General features: G+C 42.2%; 1 protein-coding gene across 1 annotated transcript in view; it reads left to right on the top strand.

Annotated features, from left to right (window-relative positions):
• Nucleotides 1-22,183, top strand: part of LOC148377023 (potassium/sodium hyperpolarization-activated cyclic nucleotide-gated channel 2-like) — a 65,615-nt gene that overhangs the window by 2,448 nt on the left and 40,984 nt on the right. Inside the window, exon 2 of the mRNA XM_088352555.1 lies at nt 11,673-12,096. Within this exon, the coding sequence (XP_088208681.1) occupies nt 11,673-12,096 (424 nt within the window). The remainder of the gene's footprint in view (nt 1-11,672; nt 12,097-22,183) is intronic.

Genomic DNA, 22,183 nt, shown 5'->3' on the forward strand with positions numbered 1-22,183 from the left:
ATTGTTACAAAATGGGTTAACATATTGTGAAATTGGGCATGACACTCCAGTTTTACACATTAAGAGTGAGGTATGAGCCAAGAAGATAAAGGAACAGAGGTTGGTAGGTTGAAAAAAAAGGTCTTTTTCATGAAAGGAACCCAATTTGGACCACAAGCTTAGCCCCAGACATCCTGGACCTTAAATTTTGGACTCAACCTGATCCGTTCTGGACATCACGAAGTCCCCAAATACACGTGTGAAGTCTGGTTCCCATGCAGCAAAATCCGGCAGAAAAAAAAGCCACAGGTTATGTCCAAACATTTGGGGTTGGAAAAACGTCTTTTTCAAGATTTTGAAATTATGTCTTTTCTGGGGGACAAAACAGCATCCAAGATAAACACAGACTGGACATCTTATTGAATTTTCGGCTGAATGTTGTCAATTTAAACATCCACCCATCCATCCATTATCGGCACCGCTTATCCACAATAGGGCCGCGGGGGTACTGGAGCCCATCCCAGCTATCTTCGGGCAGTGGGCAGGGGACACCTTCAACTGCTTGCCAGCCAATCGCAGGGCACACAGGCTCATTCACACCTAGGGACAATTTGGACATGTTTTTGTAATGTGGGAGGAAACCGGAGTGCCTGGAGGAAACCCACGCAAGTACAGGAAGAACATGCAAACTCCACACAGGGACAGACAATTCGCTCGCTCATTACCACCTAGGGACAATTTGGACCGGCCAATTAACCTGAATTGCATGTTTTTGGAATGTGGGAGGAAACCGGAGTGCCCGGAGGAAACCCACGCAAGCACGGGGAGAACATGCAAACTCCACACAGGGACAGACAATTCGCTCGCTCATTCACACCTAGGGACAATTTGGTTAGGCCTATTTATCTAATATGCATGTTTTTGGAATGTGGGAGGAAACCGGAGTGCCTGGAGGAAACCCACGCAAGCACAGGGAGAACATGCAAACTCCACACTGTGACAGACAATTCGCTCGCTCATTACCACCTAGGGACAATTTGGACCGGCCAATTAACCTGACATGCATGTTTTTGGAATGTGGGAGGAAACCGGAGTGCCCGGAGGAAACCCACGCAAGCACGGGGAGAACATGCAAACCCCACACAGGAGGTTCGATCTCATGACCTCAGAACTGTGTCGCACTGGACTGCTTGTGCTGCCCCAATTTTAGACAATTCGTCTTAAAATAAACGTCTATAATCGAGTTTCTGCTCTGCAAAACCCAACAAAAAATTCACAAAAAGTTTTGTCCAAACGTCTCTTTTGGGTTTGAAAAACAAAACAGTATTTTTCAAGACATTGAGCAGATGTTATTTTAGAGAGATAGATAGATAGATACTGTATTCATCCCCGTGGGGGAATTCACACTTCCAGCAGTCTCCTTTGTTGTTTATTAACAGATTAACAGGATGGCCTCAGGGTGCTGTGTTGTAGTTTAGCCACAGCGGAGTGGATAACGTCACACGCTAGGCCAAAAGTTCAACGTCCCTGCAGCAGATGGAAATCTTTGTGCCCAGGGTTACACCGCCTCGTGTTCACGTAGATAGAGAGTCCGCTTCCTTTCCGCTTCCCGCAGGCTTTCGTGTCTCCGTCTGTCCTAACAGCGCTGAAGCCGGGTAGCTCCACGTTAGCATCCGGGATGCTAGACAGCAAACTGCACTCCATGTACTCTTTGATGTTTTTTCACCAGCACAGCCAGTTCGTCGGTCTTATTTGGTACACAGTTCACATTTACCATGATTACGGACAGAGCCGAAGACTTATAACGCATCTAGCCGCTTAGCCTTATCTCCGGCTCGGCATCCACGATAGGGCCCCTTCGTCACACCGGCACGAGAATTCTTCAGGGCAAGGAGTCGATTCCTCGGATAAACGCCATTTTTGTGCGTTAAAACCCAGAACCATAGGATAGAGTTGTCTAGTTGTCAAACAGGACAAAGATAGAAGCAGACACTTAAAACAAGAAATCACGAAAGCGAGCAAATATCTGTCAGAAAAGACACCAAAGTTTTGTCCAAACAGGTCTTTTATTGAGTTATCTCATCTCATCTCATCAGCTGCACCGCTTATCCTCAGTAGGGTCGTGGGGGTGCTGGAGCCCATCCCAGCAAACATCGGGCAGTGGGCAGGGGACACCCCGAACTGGTTGCCAGCCAATCGCAGGGCACACGGGGACAGACAACTCACTCGATCAGTCACACCTAGGGACAATTTGGACCAGCCTGAAATGCATGTCTTTGGAATGTGGGAGGAAACCGGAGTGCCCGGAGGAAACCCACGCAAGCACGGGGAGAACATACAAACTCCGTACATTAAGGCCGGTAGCTGGATTTGAACCCACGCAGGAGGTTCCCACGACCTCAGAACTGTGCCGCACACGCGCTAACTATGCTGCCCGTTATTGAGTTATTAAAAACACATTTTACTGTCAGGAAACGGACCGGGAAGCAGGACGTCGGAACTCATTTGCGTAGCCGATTTTTCACTCTAATTGAGAAATAAAAGTTGTCCAACACACAAGCGGACCAAAGACAAAACAAATCAGGTTCAAAGGTAATCAAAATTACAAACTAGGGATTACACGGATCAAACAGGCATGAACAGGTCTTCAACATGGTAAAGCCACGGGCAGCCCCGTTTAAGTACTCCACAAGCAATCGGTTCAATGCGTCTCAGCCGGTGTCAAGGGGCGGGGCTAGCTGGATGCCATGACAACCGTGCAGGACATGACATTTACAAGATGTTGAAAATATTCCATTTGAAGGGGGCAAAATTGGGTTCATTTAGGTCGTGTTGACCCATCCTAAAACGAAGAACTCAAAATTCAACCACCAAAATTCACCAAATCATTTTGAGAGTGGACCAGGACACGTTCACTCAAATTTGATGGACAAAAGTTGTTTGAATGAGGTCCAAAATGGAGGACACCAAATTCAATTTCCACATAATGTCTGACAAGGACCAGTCCAGCTTGAAAGACCCAATCAGATTCAGCCCAAAATCCAAGATCCAAAAGACGTCCAAATCAGGTCTAAAGTGGACAAGACCATATCCAGTCCAAAATCAAAGCGGTCTCAATTGAATCCAAAATGGTTTACACCAAATTTGTACCAAACCCCAATGTCCAAAAGACGAATCAATGCGGTCCGAAAGGGACTAAACCACAGGTGTCAAAGAGGCGTCCCGCGGGCCGGATCAGGCCCGCTAGGGGATTGGATCCGGCCCGTGAGACGACACTTAGAGAAGCGCAAGAGAAAAACGAGCTGCGGGTTGAAATATGTCAATTTGATGTTGCCAAAGCCAGGTGCCTCGAACAAAGACTGTACTTGTATTTATTTCTCTCTCTCTTTCTTTTCCATCCCCTTTTCTCCCACTCTCTGTGTCTCTTTTTCTCTTTTGCTCTAACATCATTTTTTCCTTTTCTCTCTTTTCTCTTTCTCTCTTCCTACCCTTTCCGCTTTCTTTTCTCTCTTCTCTCCTTCTGTCTTTCTATTTCTCTTTGGATTTCTTTACTCCTCTCCCTTTTTTTCCCCCCTCTCTCACGACTTTTTATCTCTTTTGTTTCTCATGCTCTCTCTCTCTCTCTCTCTCCTGTATCGGAGTTGTATTTCTCTCTCTTTCACTCTCCCTCACTTTTTTCTCACTCTGTCTATCTCTCTCTCTTTCACTCTCTGTCTCTTTTTCTCTTTCTTTGTTCCTTTTTGTCTCTTTCTCTCTTTGTCTTTTTACCTTCTTTTGCTCTGTCTTCATTTTTTCCTTTACTCTCTTTCTCTCTCTCTCTTGCTTTCCCCTTCTGTCTTTCCCCTTTCTCTCTCCTTTTCTCTTCTCTCCTCTTTTTCTCTCGTTCTATTTCTCTTTGGGTTTCATTCTTTCTCTTTCTTTCCCCCTCTCTCACTATTTCTGTTTTATCTCTTGTTTCTCACTCTCTCTCTCTCTCTCTCTCTCTCTCTCTCTCTCTCTCTCTCTCTCTCTGTTTTTTTGTCCCACCCTCTTGACCTTTCTCTCCCTATCTTTCTCTTATTTCTTTCTCTCTTTTTTTTTCTTTCTCTCTAATCTACTAGTCCGGCCCCCAAGAGAATGTTTGTTCTATCGTGTGGCCCCCGAGCTTAAATGAGTTTGACACCCACCCCTGGACTAAACCAAATTTAGCCCCAAATCCAACATCCAAAAGTCATCTAAATCGTGTCCAAAATGGACTAGACCGAATTCAGATCAAAATCAAACATCCAAGAGTGTCAGAGACCAGAAACGGAGACAGGACCCACTTGCGTTTGTTTCTCTCAGTTTCATTGAGAAAGAGGAAAAGGCTTGCACCCAGTGTCGAAAAAACAGATCAGTGGTCGGGACGGGGGAGCAAAAAAGTAATCGGGTTCAGGAAAGGGGTCGGAGCCGGGAATCACGCAGGAATCGGGACGGGAGAAAGTCTGGGTCGAACAGGCTTGCCTAGCGGGAGCGGAGGTTTGCAGACCGACTGACAACGGGTGACAGAAAGGGGTGGGTTTAAATAGTGAAAGGGAGCCAATCAGAGGCAGTTGGAGTAACTCAAATAAACCAGACCAGATCAAAAACCGACGTCCAGAATAAGGCCAGATCATTTCCAAAACGGAAACATCTAAAATCAGGGGTCTCAAACTCATTTAAACTCGGGGGCCACACGATAGAACAAATATTCTGTCGAGGGCCAGACTAGTAGATTGAGGAGAAAGAGAGATAAAGAAATAAGTGAAAGAGGGAGGGGAAAGAAGAGAGAGGGTGGGACAAAGAAAGAGAGAAAGAGGGAGAGAGCGTGAGAAACAAAAGAGATAAAAAGAGAAGTCGTGAGAGAGGGGGAAAGAAAGGGAGAGGAAGAAAGAAGGAGAGAAAAGAGAAAGGAAAGCGCAAAGGTTAGGAAGAGAAAAAGAGAAAAGGAAAAAAGGAAGTTAGAGCAAATGAAGTTAAAAAGACAGAGAGAGAGAAAGAGACAAAGAGCAACAAAGGAAGACAAAAAGAGAGACACAGAGAGTGAAAGAGACAGAGACAGAGAGAGTGGGAGAAAAAGGGTGGAAAAGAGAGAGAGAGAGAAATAAATACAAGTACAGTGTCTTTGTTGGAGGCACCTGGTTTTGGCAACATCAAATTGACATATTTCAACCTGCAGCTTGTTATTCTCTTGCGCTTCTCTGGGTGTTGTCTCGCAGGCCGGATTCCATCCCTTAGCGGGCCTCATCTGGCCCGCGGGCCGCCTGTTTGGCACCTGTGATCTAAATCATGTCTTAAACTAACCAGACTCGGTTCAGCCCAAACTCAAACATCCTAAAGTTGTCGGAATTGTGTTTACAAAATGGACCACACCAGATTTAGTGTCACGGTTGCCATGGCGCCCAATTGGTCCCTGCCGTGTGGCACCAGGTTCTGTCACGGTTGCCACGGCGCCCAATTGGCCCCGCCCATGGACACCAGCTGAAACACGTTGACAGATTGCTTCCTGTCAGTAATTTAACTCTGTCCTGTCAGTCCCCTTTTGTCAGTCCGTCTGCGAATCTCCTGCTAAATTCTGTTGTGTTACGTCAAGCCCTGTGAATCCCCGTTTTTGCCCGTGTTTTGCTCCTGTTTTGTTTTCGCCCCGATCTGTTTGATTTTGACCACTTCCTCGTTCCGATCGATCTACTTCCGCGACCAACCCGGATCGAGTGTGCGCTCATTTCTCTTCTCCCCGATAAACTGCGAGTAACGTTACGCGAGTGGGTTCTGCTCCCTGTCCTGGTCCTGACATTTAGACCATAAAACAAGGTCGAAATTATATGTAAATCATATGTAAAACAGACCAGGCCAGATTTAGCCTAGAACCCAACATCCAAAACTCATCCAAATCAGGTCTGAAATGGACTACACCGGATCTGGACCAAAAAGTCTTACATATACCAGGCCAGATTTTGCCCAAAATCCAACGTCTACAAAAATGGCAAAATCATGTCTAAAACTGACCAGACCAGATTAAGCCCAAAAATTTGATGTTTAAATCATGTTTTAAACACGCAAATGTCATCTTTATTTTGTACAACAAGGACAACACCAGATTTGAAGCAAAACCCAAAATCCAAAACATGTTTATCTGTTTCAGATACAACATTCAAAACACATCTAAATCTTAAAAAAAATGTCTTAAAGTGACCAAGCTAGATTCATTCCTGAATCAAACATCCAAAATGGAGGATGCCGGATTTACAACTCCTGTCATGAACCGGAACAGGAAAAGAACCCAAACGCGTGACGTTTCTCACACAAGGCTTTTATTTTACGGGACACGGGGAGTCATGCACGTGAGGCAGCCGGTCTGACGTGGAAGGACAGGAAGCCAGAGACCGACGAGATCGATACCAATCGCCCGAGTAGATATCGGACAGATGGGGTCGATACCGGACAGGACGGGACAGACAGGATTGATAATGAAACAGGATAGCGAAAATAAACAGGACAAACTAGACGGGAACAAAAACTGGAGAGAATAATAAACGGGACGAAATAGACGGGAACGAAACTGGAAACCGATATTAAACAGGACAAAAATAAACGGGAACAAGCAGATATCGGACGGATGGGGTCGATACAGGACAGGACGGGACAGACAGGATTGATAATGAAACAGGATAGCGAAAATAAACAGGACAAACTAAACGGGAACAAAAACTGGAGAGAATAATAAACGGGACAAAAATAGACGAGAACGATACTGGAAACCGATATTAAACAGGACAAAAAAAAACGGGAACAAGCAGATATCGGACAGATGGGGTCGATACCGGACAGGACGGGACAGACAGGATAGATAATGAAACAGGATATCTAAAATAAACAGGACAAACTAGACAGGAACAAAAACTGGAGAGAATAATAAACGGGACAAAAATAGACGAGAACGATACTGGAAACCGATATTAAACAGGACAAAAATAAACGGGAACAAGCAGATATCGGACAGATGGGGTCGATACCGGACAGGACGGGACAGACAGGATAGATAATGAAACAGGATATCTAAAATAAACAGGACAAACTAGACGGGAACAAAAACTGGAGAGAATAATAAACGGGACAAAAATAGACGGGAACGAAACTGGAAACCGATATTAAACAGGACAAAAAGAAACAGGAACAAGCAGATATTGGACAGATGGGGTTGATACCGGACAGCACGGGACAGACAGGATAGATAATGAAACTAAACAGGACAAACTAGACGGGAACAAAAACAGGAGAAAATAATAAACGGGACAAAAACAGATGGAAAAAAAATGGAAACCGAAATGAAACAGGACAAAATAAACGGGAAAATTTCTGGACAGGAAATACCAACAGGAACAGGATTGAGTCGAAACCCACTGCGGGGTAGAAGCTTGTTGACGGGCTGACAAAGAGTGAGAGCACTGAGCTTAAATAGAAGGAAAGCCAATCGCAGCCGGCGCCACATGGGCGGGGCCAATTGGGCGCCATGGCAACCGTGACAGATTAGGGTTGTGTTGGATGAAATGGACTCCAAAAATAGTAGTTTTTGTATTCGTAAGGACAAATTTTGCCCCCGAGTGAAAAAGACATTTTCTTGGTGTCTCCTCAACAGTTTTCCTCCTTTGCACTCGTAAAGGAGACCCAAACGCAGCATGCGACCCACGTTTTCTATTTCTTTTTTTGCCATTTGCCTCGCGAAACAAAAACAAAGCTTGCACGAGTGCGGGAATGTCACCTTGAGACAAGAGCAAGAAATTTATATCTCATGCTCCTTTAATAAGCTCGCTGGATTCTTTTTTAATGTGGGTGTCAGGAAATGTTTCAGCACCGTGGAGAGTGGACAGCTCCTGCCATGCTAAGTTAGCAAATGGAGCTAGCAGCTTTTCGCCCTTGTCTTAGAGATTCTTAAATAAATGGTTTCGGGGAGGGGGGGTTCAGGGGGGGATGTGACTCAGCGTTGCACCTGTCCTGCAGTGACATGCATCTCGTTTTGGATGGGGGGAGGGAGGGGGGGGGGCAAACCTCACCTAGTTTTCTCGTTTTACGTCACGACCGCCGTCATACTCTGCAAAAAATATCCATGTGTTTCAGGTTTTGTAGACATCATTTAAATCATAGGTGTCAAAGAGGCGGCCCACGGGCCGGATCAGGCCCGCTAAGGGATTGAATCCGGCCCGCGAGACGACACTCGGAGAAGCGCAAGAGAAAAACGAGCTGCAGGTTGAAAAATGTCAACTTGATGTTGCCAAAGCCAGGTGCCTCGAACAAAGACACTGTACTTGTATTTTTATCTCTCTCTCTCTCTCTCTCTCTCTCTCTCTCTCTCTCTCTCTCTTTGTTTTCCACCCCTTTTCTCCCACTCTGTCTCTTTCACTCTCCGTGTCTCTCTTTTTCTCTTCCTTTGTTGCTCTTTGTCTCTTTCTCTCTCTGTGTCTTTTAACCTCTTTTGCTCTAACTTTCTTTTTTCCTTTTCTCTCTTTTCTCTTTCTCTCTTCCTACCCTTTGGCTTTCTTTTCTCTTTTCTCTCCTTCTGTTTTTCTATTTCTCTTTGGATTTCTTTCTTCCTCTCCCTTTCTTTTCCCCCTCTCTCACGACTTTTTATCTTTTGTTTCTCACGCTCTCTCTCTCTTTTTCTTTTTTTGTCCCGCCGTCTCTTCTTTTCCCTCCCTCTTTTTCTTATTTCTTTATCTCTCTTTTTCTTTCTCTTTAATCTACTAGTCCGGCCCCCGACAGAATGTTTGTTCTATTGTGTGGCCCCTGAGTTCAAATGAGTTGGACACCCTTGATTTCAATGGTCAATGGTAAATGGTCTGTATTTCTATAGCGCTTTTCAAGGCAACGGAGACCTCCCAAAGCGCTTTACAATGTGCTTCACACTTACCCATTCACACGCACTCACACACCAATAGCGTCCGTACAGCCATGCAATGCGACTACCTGCTTATTAGAGGCATTAGGGATTCAGCGTCTTGCCCAAGGACACTTCCACATATAACACGCAGGAGCCGGGAATCGAACCTGCGACCTCTTGATCCCAAGACGAGCGCTCTACCTCCGGAGCTAATGCATAAAAGATACTGGACAAATCTTTGGGGAGGGGGGGGTTGTTAAGTTGAAACCTTAGTTCACAAATTCCTTAACCGACAGGGTGGTCCGGGCATCACTTCCTGCGGTGGGTCTGTCATGAACCGAAAAAGGATCAGGACCCAATCGCGTGACGTTCTCACACAAGCCTTTCATTTAAAGGGATATGGGGAGTCATGCATGTTAGGCAACTGGTCTGGCCCGAAAAGACAGGAAGCCAGAGACCGACGAGACCGATTCCAATTGCCCGAGTTGATATCGGACCGATGGGGTCGATACCGGACAGGACGGGACAGACAGGATAGATAATGAAACATTTCCCGTCAAATAAAAGGCTCGTGTGAAAACGTCACGCGTTTGGGTCCTAATCCTATTCTGGTTTTGACTGGGTAAATGACAAATAATAAGAACTAGAAATGACTTCAATCAATTATCTAAAAAACAATTTGTAAAAATGGATTATTCTCTAGAAATCAAAATGAATACGTGCCAGGAAATAAAAAGTAGTGGAAAATACTTTTTAATCAGTTTGCAAGAATGAAAAAACTTGAAAAAATTGTACTTACAGTACAAATATTTACAATGCATTATAGTTTCAAACAAATTTGGCTTGCTTTATAATTGAGATGCTCTTAGATACCTTAGTTTGTATCTGTCTGATGTGTGTTTATCACTCTAATTTACGGTCTATTGTACCTCTGAAAAAATGTATTCCTGATATATTGTCTCTGGCAACACCATCCATTTTCACAGCCAGGTCTAGATTTTCCTTGTGATTACTGAAGAATATCACTTTAGTGTCATGAACCGGAACAGGATCAGGACCCAAATGCGTGACGTTTCTCACCCAAGCTTTTTATTATACAAGAAATGAGGAGTCATGCACGTGAGGCAGCGGTCTGGCGTGGAAAGACAGGAAGTCAGAGGCTGACGAGATCGATACCAATTGCCCGAGTTGATATCAAACAGATGGGGTCGATACCGGACAGAACAAGACAGACAGGATAGATAATAAATCACGATATCGAAAATAAAGGAAACCCAAATCAAACAGGTGACTTATGGTCTATAGTTTCAAGCTGACAAAGACAGGATATGTGTCCTTTAAATGAAATGAAAATATCCGTTTTTGTCTTTGACCCTTGGCTTTTTTAGTCATACCTACAACAGTTATTTTTTTTCAACGATATTAAAATCAAGAAATGTTTCTGTCATTTATTTTGAACGGGAACAGAAACAGGAACAGGGACAGGAAAAAGACCAGGAACAGGGATAAAGACAGGAACAGAAACAGGAACAGGGACAGGAAAAAGACCAGGAACAGGGATAAAGACAGGAACAGGGACAGGAACAGGAGCAGGAACGGAGACGGGGATGGCGACAGGAATAGGAAAAGAGACAAGAACGGGAACAGGAACGGAGACAGGAATGGGGACAGGAATAGGAAAAAAGACAGGAACAGGGATCGATTCCAATTGCCCCAGTTGATATCAAACAGATGGGGTCGATACCAGACAGGACGGGACAGACAGGATAGATAATAAATCACAATATCGAAAACAAAGGAGAAACTAGACCGAAACGAAAACTGGAGAAAATAATAAACAGGACAAAAATAGGCGCAAACAAAACTGAAAACTGAAATTAAACAGGTGACTTATGGTCTATAGTTTCAAGCTGACAAAAATATCCGTTTTTGTTTTTGACCCTTGGCTTTTTTTAGTCATACCTACAAAGTTTTTTTTTTTAACGATATCAAAATCAAGAAATGTTTCCGTCATTTATTTTAAACTTTATTTTAAACTTGTATTTTAAGATATATTTACTCACCTTATATTTACAGCGTTTCCCATGGCAACAGGAACAGGAACAAGGACAGGAGCAGGAACGGGAACAGGGATAAAGACAGAAACAGTGAAAAAGACAGGAACAGGGACAGGAACATGAGCAGGAGCAGGAACGGAGACAGGGATGGGGACAGGAATAGGAAAAGAGACAAGAACGGGAACAGGAACGGAGACAGGAATGGGGACAGGAATAGGAAAAGAGACAGGAACAGGGATCGATTCCAATTGCCCGAGTTGATATCGGACAGATGGGGAGGATACCGGACAGGATGGGACAGATAGGATAGATACTGAAACAGGATATCGAAAATAAACAGGAGAAACTAGACGGGAACGAAAACTCGAGAAAATAATAAACAGGACAAAAATAGACTGAAACAAAACTGGAAAACGAAATGAAACAGGACAAAAATAAACGGGAACAATACCGGACAGGGAATACCAACAGGAAACAGGACGGAGTCAAAACTCACGTCTTGCGGGGCGGAGGTTCTATGATGGATTGACAAAGGAAGAGTGAGAGCACTGAGCTTAAATAAACGGAAAGACAATCTGTCAATGAGCCGCAGCTGGCGTGACCACATCCTGTTCACATCCCATCACAGTGTAGCGCCACCTTGTGGCTACCTGAGGAAGCACACCCAAAATCTAACCTCTTTAGGACGCTTTTGAGACCTTTATCTCCTGTAGAAAGCGTGTTCCTTCTGATCTTCTAAGGTTTTGGTTTGGGTTCCTGTCCAGGTTCTACTGGGATTTCACCATGCTGCTGTTCATGGTGGGCAACCTGATCATCATCCCGGTGGGCATCACCTTCTTCAAAGAGGAGACCACCACGCCCTGGATCATCTTCAACGTGGTCTCCGACACCTTCTTCCTGATGGACCTGGTCCTCAACTTCCGCACGGGCATCATCATCGAGGACAACTCGGACATCATCCTGGACCCCGACACCATCAAGAAGAAGTACCTGAAGACCTGGTTCATCGTGGACTTCATCTCCTCCATCCCGGTGGATTACATCTTCCTCATCGTGGAGAAAGGGATCGATTCGGAGGTCTACAAGACGGCCCGGGCTCTCCGGATCGTTCGGTTCACCAAGATCTTGAGTCTTCTGAGGCTCCTCAGGCTCTCCAGGCTCATTCGATACATCCACCAATGGGAGGAGGTGAGCTACCATTGCTAGCAAGCATGATTTTGAATTTATTTTATGTTTTTTTTTTCCGCAGATTTCGGTAAGGTCAAACGAAGGTCGGTTTGTCCCATGTTCTTTACGATGTCAGTTATTGGCCCCCGGGGTCCCGCAACCCCCCTATTTTCCCGAGGGGGTCGAACAAACTGCTTATTTAGGATGATTAAAAAAAACAAGATCGTTTAATAATCAAATCGAATCTCGTTGGAGAAGAAAAATAGGTGGCGGACAAAACAAACTTCTTACTAATAAAAAAATTGATAAAATAAACCGTTTATCATCGAAAATACGACCAAGAAGATCAATTAATACTCAGATTAAGCAGGGAAAAAAAAAGGGTAAATTAAGCCGTGCCTCACTAGAAGATACGATCAAGAAGATCATTTAATACTCAGGTAAAATATCCTTGATTAAACAGAAAAAAAGTGGTAAATTAAGCCGTGCCTCATTAGAAGATACAGTCATGAAGATCATTTAATACTCAGGTAAAATGTCCTTGAATAAAAAGGGAAAAAAAGGGTAAATTAAGCCGTGCCTCATTAGAAGATACGATCAAGAAGATCATTTAATACTCAGGCAAAATGTCCTCGAATAAAAAAAAAAAAAAGTATAAATTAAGTCCTGCCTCATTAGAAGATACGATCAAGAAGATCATTTAATACTCAGGTAAAATATCCTTGAACAAACAGGAAAAAAAAGTGGTAAATTAAGCCATGCCTCATTAGAAGATACGATCAAGAAGATCATTTAATACTCAGGTAAAATGTCCTCGAATAAACAGGAAAAAAAAAGGATGAATTAAGCCGTGCCTCATTAGAAGATACAATCAAGAAGATCGTTTAATACTCAAGTAAAAGGTCCTTGAATAAACAGGAAAAAAAGGGTAAATTAAGCCGTGCCTCATTAGAAGATACGATCAAGAAGATCATTTAATACTCAGGTAAAATGTCCTTGAATAAATAAATAAAAAAGTATAAATTAAGCCCTGCCTCATTAGAAGATACGATCAAGAAGATCATTTAATACTCAGGTAAAATATCCTTGAACAAACAGGAAAAAAAAGTGGTAAATTAAGCCATGCCTCATTAGAAGATACGATCAAGAAGATCATTTAATACTCAGGTAAAATGTCCTTGAATAAAAAGGGAAAAAAAGGGTAAATTAAGCCGTGCCTCATTAGAAGATACGATCAAGAAGATCATTTAATACTCAGGCAAAATGTCCTCGAATAAAAAAAAAAAAAAGTATAAATTAAGTCCTGCCTCATTAGAAGATACGATCAAGAAGATCATTTAATACTCAGGTAAAATATCCTTGAACAAACAGGAAAAAAAAGTGGTAAATTAAGCCATGCCTCATTAGAAGATACGATCAAGAAGATCATTTAATACTCAGGTAAAATGTCCTCGAATAAACAGGAAAAAAAAAGGATGAATTAAGCCGTGCCTCATTAGAAGATACAATCAAGAAGATCGTTTAATACTCAAGTAAAAGGTCCTTGAATAAACAGGAAAAAAAGGGTAAATTAAGCCGTGCCTCATTAGAAGATACGATCAAGAAGATCATTTAATACTCAGGTAAAATGTCCTTGAATAAATAAATAAAAAAGTATAAATTAAGCCCTGCCTCATTAGAAGATACGATCAAGAAGATCATTTAATACTCAGGTAAAATGTCCTCGAATAAACAGGAAAAAAAAAGGATGAATTAAGCCGTGCCTCATTAGAAGATACAATCAAGAAGATCGTTTAATACTCAAGTAAAAGGTCCTTGAACAAACAGGAAAAAAAAGTGGTAAATTAAGCCATGCCTCATTAGAAGATACGATCAAGAAGATCATTTAATACTCAGGTAAAATGTCCTCGAATAAACAGGAAAAAAAAAGGATGAATTAAGCCGTGCCTCATTGGAAGATACACTCAAAAAAATCATTTAATACTCAGGTAAAAGGTCCTTGAATAAACGGGAAAAAAAAGGATAAATAAAGCCGTGCCTCATTAGAAGATACAATCAAGAAGATCATTTAATACTCAGGTAAAATGTCCTCGAATAAATTAAAAAAAAAGGATAAATTAAGTCCTGCCTCATTAGAAGATACGATCAAGAAGATCATTTAATACTCAGGTAAAAGGTCCTTGAATAAACAGGAAAAAAAAGGGTAAATAAAGCCGTGCCTCATTAGAAGATACTTTTATCATTTTTAGTTTTTTTATTATTTAAATTTAAGAAAAGCATGATTAGTTGTCACGGTTGCCATGGCGCCCAATTGGTCCCTGCCGTGTGGCACCAGGTTTTGTCAGGGTTGCCACGGCGCCCAATTGGCACCGCCCGTGGGTGCCAGCTGAAGCTTGTTGACGGATTGGCTCCCTGTCAGTATTTAAACGCCGTCCTGACAGTCCCCTTTTGTCGGTCCGTCTGTGAAACTCCCGCTAAACTCTGTTGTGATACGTAGCCCTGAGAATCTCCGTTTTTCCTGTGTGTTTTGCTCCTGTTTTGTTCTCGCCCTGTGAATCCCCGTTTTTGCCCGTGTTTTGCTCCTGTTTTGTTCTCGCCCCTATCCGTTTGATTTTGACCACTTCCTCGTTCCGATCGATCTACTTCCGCGACCAACAATCTCTGGATCGATTGTGCACTCATTCCTTTTCTCCCCAATGAACTGTGAGTAACGTTACGCGATTGGGTTCTTCTTCCTGTCCTGGTCCTGACATTAGTAGATACTTTTCCTTATTTCAAATTTATTTAAGTACAAATTTTTGCGGAATACTTGATCATTTTGTTAATAGTAACAACTAAGAAAAATTTCCATGGTAGGTGCATGTCCACTGTGAGAGAGATAAACTAAAAAGAAAAATCTAGAAATCACAATGCACAACGGAAGAAGACAAAACACTGCGACTCAAAGTGACCAAAACGTACCTTATTACTTTTGAAACGAAGAGAAATAAAAGAGAAAAAAATGAAAAATGCGAAGAAAAAGAGGACAAAAAAAGAAGAAGAATGAAAAAAAATAAATTAAATAAAAATTAAAAAAGGAAAAGTAGAGAGAAAAATGCATATATTATTTTGTTTTTGTCCTCTTGTCCTCCTCAATTCATTTCTTTTCTTTCTTTCCCTTTTTCTTTTTTTTCCTTTTTTATTTTATTTTCCCCTTCTTTTCTTTGTATTCCTTTTTTCCTTTTTTTTCTCATTTCTTCTTCCCTATTTCTTATTCCTTTCTTAAAAAAATGTTCCCTTCTTTTTGTCTTTCCTTGAGAAAGGCTGAATAAAAATTGGCTCACTTTACTAGTGTTATGATAAGAGCTAATAGATCAGTCTCCACCTGAACGTGCTTTCCTAAAACAACTTCCCTACACTTTTTGTGCTCTCTCCTACTTACACAACCGCTTTCATCCCATGGACCTTTTAACAGGAACAGAGACAGGAATGGGGACAGGAAGAAAAATAGAGATAGGAACAGCGACAGAAACGGGAACAGGGACAGGAACAAAAATAGAGATAGGAGCAGGGACAGGAACAGGAACGGTAGCAGGAACGGAGACAAAAATGTGGGCAGGGATAAGAAAAGAGACAGGAACGGGAACAGAACAGAGACAGGAATGGGGACAGGTATAGGAAAAGAGCCAGGAACAGGGACTGGAAGAAAAATAGAGATAGGAACAGCGACAGAAACAGGAACAGGGACAGGAACAAAAACAGAGATAGGAACGGGGACAGGAACGGGGACAGGAACAGGAACGGTAGCAGGAAGGGAGACAGGAATGTGGACAGGAATGGGAAAAGAGACAGGAACGGGAACAGAACAGAGACAGGAATGGGGACAGGTATAGGAAAAGAGTCAGGAACAGGGACAGGAAGAAAAGTAGAGATAGGAACAGCGACAGAAACGGGAACAGGGACAGGAACAAAAATAGAGATAGGAACGGGGACAGGAACAGGAACAGTAGCAGGAACGGAGACAGAAATGTGGACAGGAATAGGAAAGGAGACAGGAACGGGAACAGAACAGCGACAGGAATGGGGACAGGTATAGGAAAAGAGCCAGGAACAGAGACAGGAAGAAAAATAGAGATAGGAACAGCGACAGGAACGGGAACAGGGACAGAAATGGGGACAGGTATAGGAAAAGAGCCAGAAACAGGGACAGGAAGAAAAATAGAGATAGGAACAGCGACAGGAACGGGAACAGGGACAGGAACAAAAATAGAGATAGGAACTGGGACAGGAACGGGAACGGTAGCAGGAACGGAGACAGGAATGTGGACAGAAATAGGAAAAGAGACAGGAACGGGAACAGAACAGAGACAGGAATGGGGACAGGTATAAGAAAAGAGCCAGGAACAGGGACAGGAAGAAAAATAGAGATAGGAACGGCGACAGGAACAGGAATGGGAGCAGAACAAGGACAGGAATGGGGACAGGAATAGGAAAAGAGACAGGAACAGAAACCGGAATAGGAAAAGAGGCAGGGACAGGGAGAGGAACAGAAATACAGATAGGAACTGCAACAGGAACGGAGACAGGAATGGGGACAGGAATAGGAAAAGAGACAGGAACGGGTATGGAGACAGGAACAGAAATAGAGATAGGAACAGGAAGACGAGCGAGGACAAGGCATCCTCGGACTTTGCGGACATTTGGCGGCAACGAGCCCGAGCGACTCACTTGACCTTCGAGTAATTGGATTTTTCAAAATACGATGACACTTTCGGACTGATGCATGATGGGAAACGATACCGTCCGCGCACGGAGACGGAGTCGATGGGCGCAAAAGGTGAAAGCCGACTTCGGTGCAAGAGACGGGAAAGTAGCACTTCTCCCTCAGCTGCTCTGACCTATTTACTCCTTCCTCCCTCGCACGAGGCACGTGACGGACGCGCCTCGCCCGAAAGAAAAAAATGACGGAAACGCTTCATTTTTGAAATATTACGTCGTCCGTTTCTTTTGAATTGATGAGCGTTCATTTTTTTAACAACGCAGTTTTTACCTCTATAAAAAACACCAGTCTCTTAGTCTCTGGTGTGCTAGCTTAATGCTAATGATAATTAGCGTTTGTCAGTTTTCAAAATGGCAGTTTTCCCTCCAAAACAAAAGGTCATAGGTTGAAAGAGAAATCATTTTACTTTGAAACAAACACAGAGCTTAGTCTTTATTGAGCTAGCTTAATGCTAATGCTAATTAGCGTTTGTCAGTTGTCAAAATGGCAGTTTTCCCTCCAAAACAAAAAGTCATAAGTGGAAAGAGAAATCATTTTGCTTTGAGACAAACACAGAGCTAAGTCTTTATTGAGCTAGTTTAATGATAATGCTAATACTAATTAGCGTTTGTCAGTTTTCAAAATGGCCGTTTTCCCTCCAAAACAAAAAGTCATAGGTTGAAAGAGAAATCATTTTGCTTTGAGACAAACACAGAGCTTAGTCTTTATTCAGCTAGCTTAATGCTAATGCTAATACTAATTAGCGTTTGTCAATTTTCAAAATGGCCGTTTTACCTCCAAAACAAAAGGTCATAAGCCGAAAGAGAAATTATTTTGCTTTGAGACAAACACAGAGCTTAGTCTTTATTGAGCTAGCTTAATGCTAATGCTAATGCTAATTAGCGTTTGTCAGTTTTCAAAATGGCAGTTTTCCCTCCAAAACAAAACGTTATAGATCGAAAGAGAAATCATTTTGCTCTGAGACAAACACAGAGCTAAGTCTTTATTGAGCTAGCTTAATGCTAATGCTAATTAGCGTTTGTCTGTTTTCCAAATGGCAGTTTTCCCTCCAAAACAAAAAGTCATAAGTGGAAAGAGAAATCATTTTGCTCAGAGACAAACACAGAGCTTAGTCTTTATTGAGCTAGCTTAATGCTAATGCTAATTCACGTTGGTCAGTTTTCAAAATGGCAGTTTTCCCTCCAAAACAAAAGGTCATAGGTCGAAAGAGAAATCATTTTGCTTTGAGACAATCACAGAGCTAAGTCTTTATTGAGCTAGCTTAATGCTAATGCTAATGCTAATTAGCGTTTGTCAGTTTTCAAAATGGCAGTTTTCCCTCCAAAACAAAAGGTCATAGGTTGAAAGAAAAATCATTTTGCTTTGAGACAAACACAGAGCTTAGTCTTTATCCAGGTAGCTTAATGCTAATGCTAATGCTAACACTGATATGAACGTAGCATGCACCATCATTTTACATTGCATTTTCCGCTTTTAAAATGGAAGTTTTAGCTCTAGATCAAAATGTCTCAAGACAGAAGGTTACCTGATGACTTCTGAATGATCCAATGTCTACCTAAATGACTAACAAGGACTGACAAAGTGAACCTGTGTGTGATTAAGCATGTCAGTTTCGCTTTAAAACAAACACAAATCTTAGTCATTAGTCTATTAGCTTAACGCTAATGCTAATAATCCTACTCAACCTCCTTTCTTTTAAAATTGAATCGTACAAATGGCCTTTGTACCTCTCGGTACAAATAATAATCTCAACAAAAAGTCTTTAAGGAGTTGCTCTTTAGGCTAGATCTATTTCTTAAAAAATTCTACATTAGAATCCAGTTTTATCTTTTAAGATCAAAATTCTCACGAGGGACGGAATCGTAGATTAAAGAGAGAAAGAGAGAGAGAGAGAAAAAGAGAGACGAAAAATGAGAAAGAAAGAGAAATAAAAGACAAGAGAAAGTGAGGGAAAGACAGAGAGAATTTTCAGAGAGAGAACAGAGAGCGAGAGAGAAAGGAAAGAGAAAAACAAGAGTGCAAAAGACAGAGCTAAAAAGACCGAATGAAAAAGAGCAAGAAAGAGAAATGAGAGAAAGAGTGAAAGAGAGAAAAAAGAAAGATAGAAAATGAGAGTAGGAGAGATAAAGCGAAAAAAAGAAAAAGACAGGGAGAGACAGAAGAGTAGAAGAAGAGAGAGAAGCAAAAGAATAAAAACGTGAAAAATGAATAAAGAAGAGAGAGAAAAAGTAAAATATAGAAAGAAAGATTAAGAAAGAGACTGAAAAAGAGAGAGAGAATAAGAAAGAGAAACTAATATAGCTCCAGAGGCTTTACAAATGGTGCCTGGAGTTGGCAACACCAAGTGGACATATTTCAAACTGCAGTTGATTTTTCTACTGTGCTTCTCTGGGTGTTGTCTGGCGGGCCGAATTCGAAACCTTGGCGGGCCTGATCCGGCCCGCGAGCCGCATTTTGGACACCGGTGTCTTTGATGACATCTGATTGGCTGAGCATTTGTCAAAAGAACATCAAAATGACTTTTCTGTTAGCATCCGATGACATGCGCGTTAGCATTAGCGTGTCTTGGACACTTCCTGGTGTGGAGGGTTAAACGAGCGGTCGGTGGGCTGAAATTCGACCCTCGATTGGCTAAAAAATGAACACTAAGCAATCCTTTTTCGACCCCGACTCCCACCTGTCCCGTTTTTTGCTCCCGTCTGTCCATGGCTTCGACCTGTTTTTGATCCTGACCACGTCTGGTCTCCCGTCCCGGCTTCCGACCTCTTTCCGCTTCTCGTCTTCTCCCCTTTTCTGGCTTACGACTCGTTTCTGACCCCGACCACGTTTTTGCTCCCCTGTCCCGTCTATCAACCTGTTTTTCCGTCCCTGACACCGCCATCGCCCGCTATATCCACCTCCATATTCAGATGACGATCCGATTGCAAGTGCGACTTGCTTCCTGCGTCTAGCGAGCGCCGAATCGCTTTCTCTCTCTCTATAAACTTGTGAGAAACGTTACGCGATTGGGTCCTGTTTCCGTTCTGGTCCTGACAATACTTTACTATTACTTCAGGTTTTTATATTTTATTCCTGTTGGGAATTTATTATCAAAATCTACCGTTTACCAAACACAACCTACATTCATCCAACAATTTATGCACACTCGTTTCTTGAGAGAAAAATGACCAGGAAGCCGCCATTTTCACACGGGGGCGGATTTATTTTCCAGACAGAAAAACTAAGTGTACTCCATCGAAGACGGCCGAAGCGAATGTGGAAAGCCTTCTTCTGAAGTCCTTTAGCTTTCTCTTATCGGCCCACGTCTCCCGGCAAGATGGTGTGCCGGCTCCTCCCATGGGCGTGCCAAGGAATTGCCTTGTCGTCAGCAAATTCAGAGTCCTGTTATCAAAATTCCCTAGACAAAATATTCTGCATTTGGAACAGCCTGCCCTGACCTTGTACATTGAACTAAAACCCACTCAGTGAAAATCTTCATCGCATTATGAGTCAATCGTATAAAATCCTTTATAGTCAAATGTATAAAATCCTTTATTCCGCAGTTGTTTTTATCTCAATATTTATATTTCAGTGTTTCCTCATTTTGAGCCCCACAACGGTTCAACGGCCGTCTGCTGCCATCAGTGCGGATAACCCTCCCTCAGGTCCCTTTCCTCACATGGTTACTCTGTGCCCTGTCATAAACCCATTTTATATATAATACTCCTCATTTTGTTTTGATTGTATTTCAATCCATGTCTGTATTTTAGGAGGGGATTTTGTTCTCTTATTGCTTAAAACAGTATTTTATTACACAAAAATGGACTGGATACCGTAGAAGACGTAGAACTAGACAGAATAGAGTAGGTTTGATTGTTATGAATATCAACGTGGTGAGACATTGTATGAGAGCGGAATAGACGTGGCCCTCCAGGGTAAACATGCGAGAGGGAAATGAGAGAAAAGAATGAAACTGTAAGGTTTCTTCATTTATGAAACTGAAATCGGACTCCGAAGACACTTCACCTGTCTTGTCTAAACCCTTACAGTCCAGAAGTCGGAGAAATTTAACGACGAGCGTAGTCCACATATCAATTTATTCAGCCGAATCAAAGAGTTGAACAAATCGGATCTGTCTTCCTTACCAATTTCAATCGTGTGGAGAAAGACAGCGACGGGGGCTCCAGGGTTGCCCACTTTTATGACCAAGCCTCTGGCTGATTGGTCCGTGCCGTGTTGATGCAAATTTCCCAATCTCCTTTGAAGCTTGGGAGAAGGGTGATAGGTCGTCGTCCTACCCCCAAGGCGGGGTGATATAATGAATGAATGAATGAATGAATGAATGAAAACTTTTATTTCGAACATAAAAATAAAAACAGGACAAAAACAATGAGTCAACAACAAAATAATGTCACATAACATGTTCGAAAAGGGGTAGTCAGAAGCAGATGTTTATTTTTCCTACCCCTTTATCTTGCCTATTAAATACATTTTATAGATAGCTCCTCTTGTGTCCAATACAACAAAATCTCATGGATATACTTATTACATAGGTCAGATATCAATAATTATAATAGTTACAATAATCACATATTTTACACACTAATCTTCGCAATACCCATCCATATAATTGTTATCTGCACAGATGGAAACCAAAGACACATTCCAAAGCAAAGGGGTTTACGATACCCTTCTGAAGAATTGCACTCAAGGCTGAGGTCAAACTTAGGACAAGTATTTTTGAGGACGAGTGGAATAAAACAGCGTAGAAAATAGTATATAACTTCAGAAGCTTACTTCAAAATGGGAATTAGTTATTGTGACTCACAATTTCTTCCAAAAAGGAGTCAGTAACTCAGTTACTCTGTTGTAAATGTAACTACTTACCTGGGTAAGTGTGAAGTACATTGTAAAGCGCTTTGAGAGATATTCATTGACATGAAAAGCGCTATTAAAATGCAAACCATTTTACCATTTACCGGGGAAAGTAACGACCTTTGTTACTTGTATGTCAAATCATTTCTCTGAGCAAATATGAAACACTGTGTTTAATTGTAGAGATAAGAATTCCAACCATTCTTAGAGAACCGGCTTTTTCGGCTCAGCTCACTTATAAGAGTCGACCTTTTCGACTCCCAAACGACTCTTTGGGTTGTTTTGGTTGCTTTAATCCCCACATTACCATTTTTGGTAACATTATCCACAGAATGACTTAAAAAGGGAGATGATATAGAGAAAAAGACAAAAACAGGAAAAAAAGAAATAAAAGGAAAAATAGATAAAAGAAGAAAAAGCAATACTGTCAGGACCATAACGGAAACAGGACCCACTCGCGTAACGTTTACCACAAGTTTTATTGAAGGAACGAGG

The sequence above is a fragment of the Urocampus carinirostris genome, chromosome 1 (genome assembly GCF_059441175.1).
Source record: "Urocampus carinirostris isolate Australia breed hairy pipefish chromosome 1, RoL_Ucar_1.0, whole genome shotgun sequence".
NCBI lineage: Eukaryota > Metazoa > Chordata > Actinopteri > Syngnathiformes > Syngnathidae > Urocampus > Urocampus carinirostris.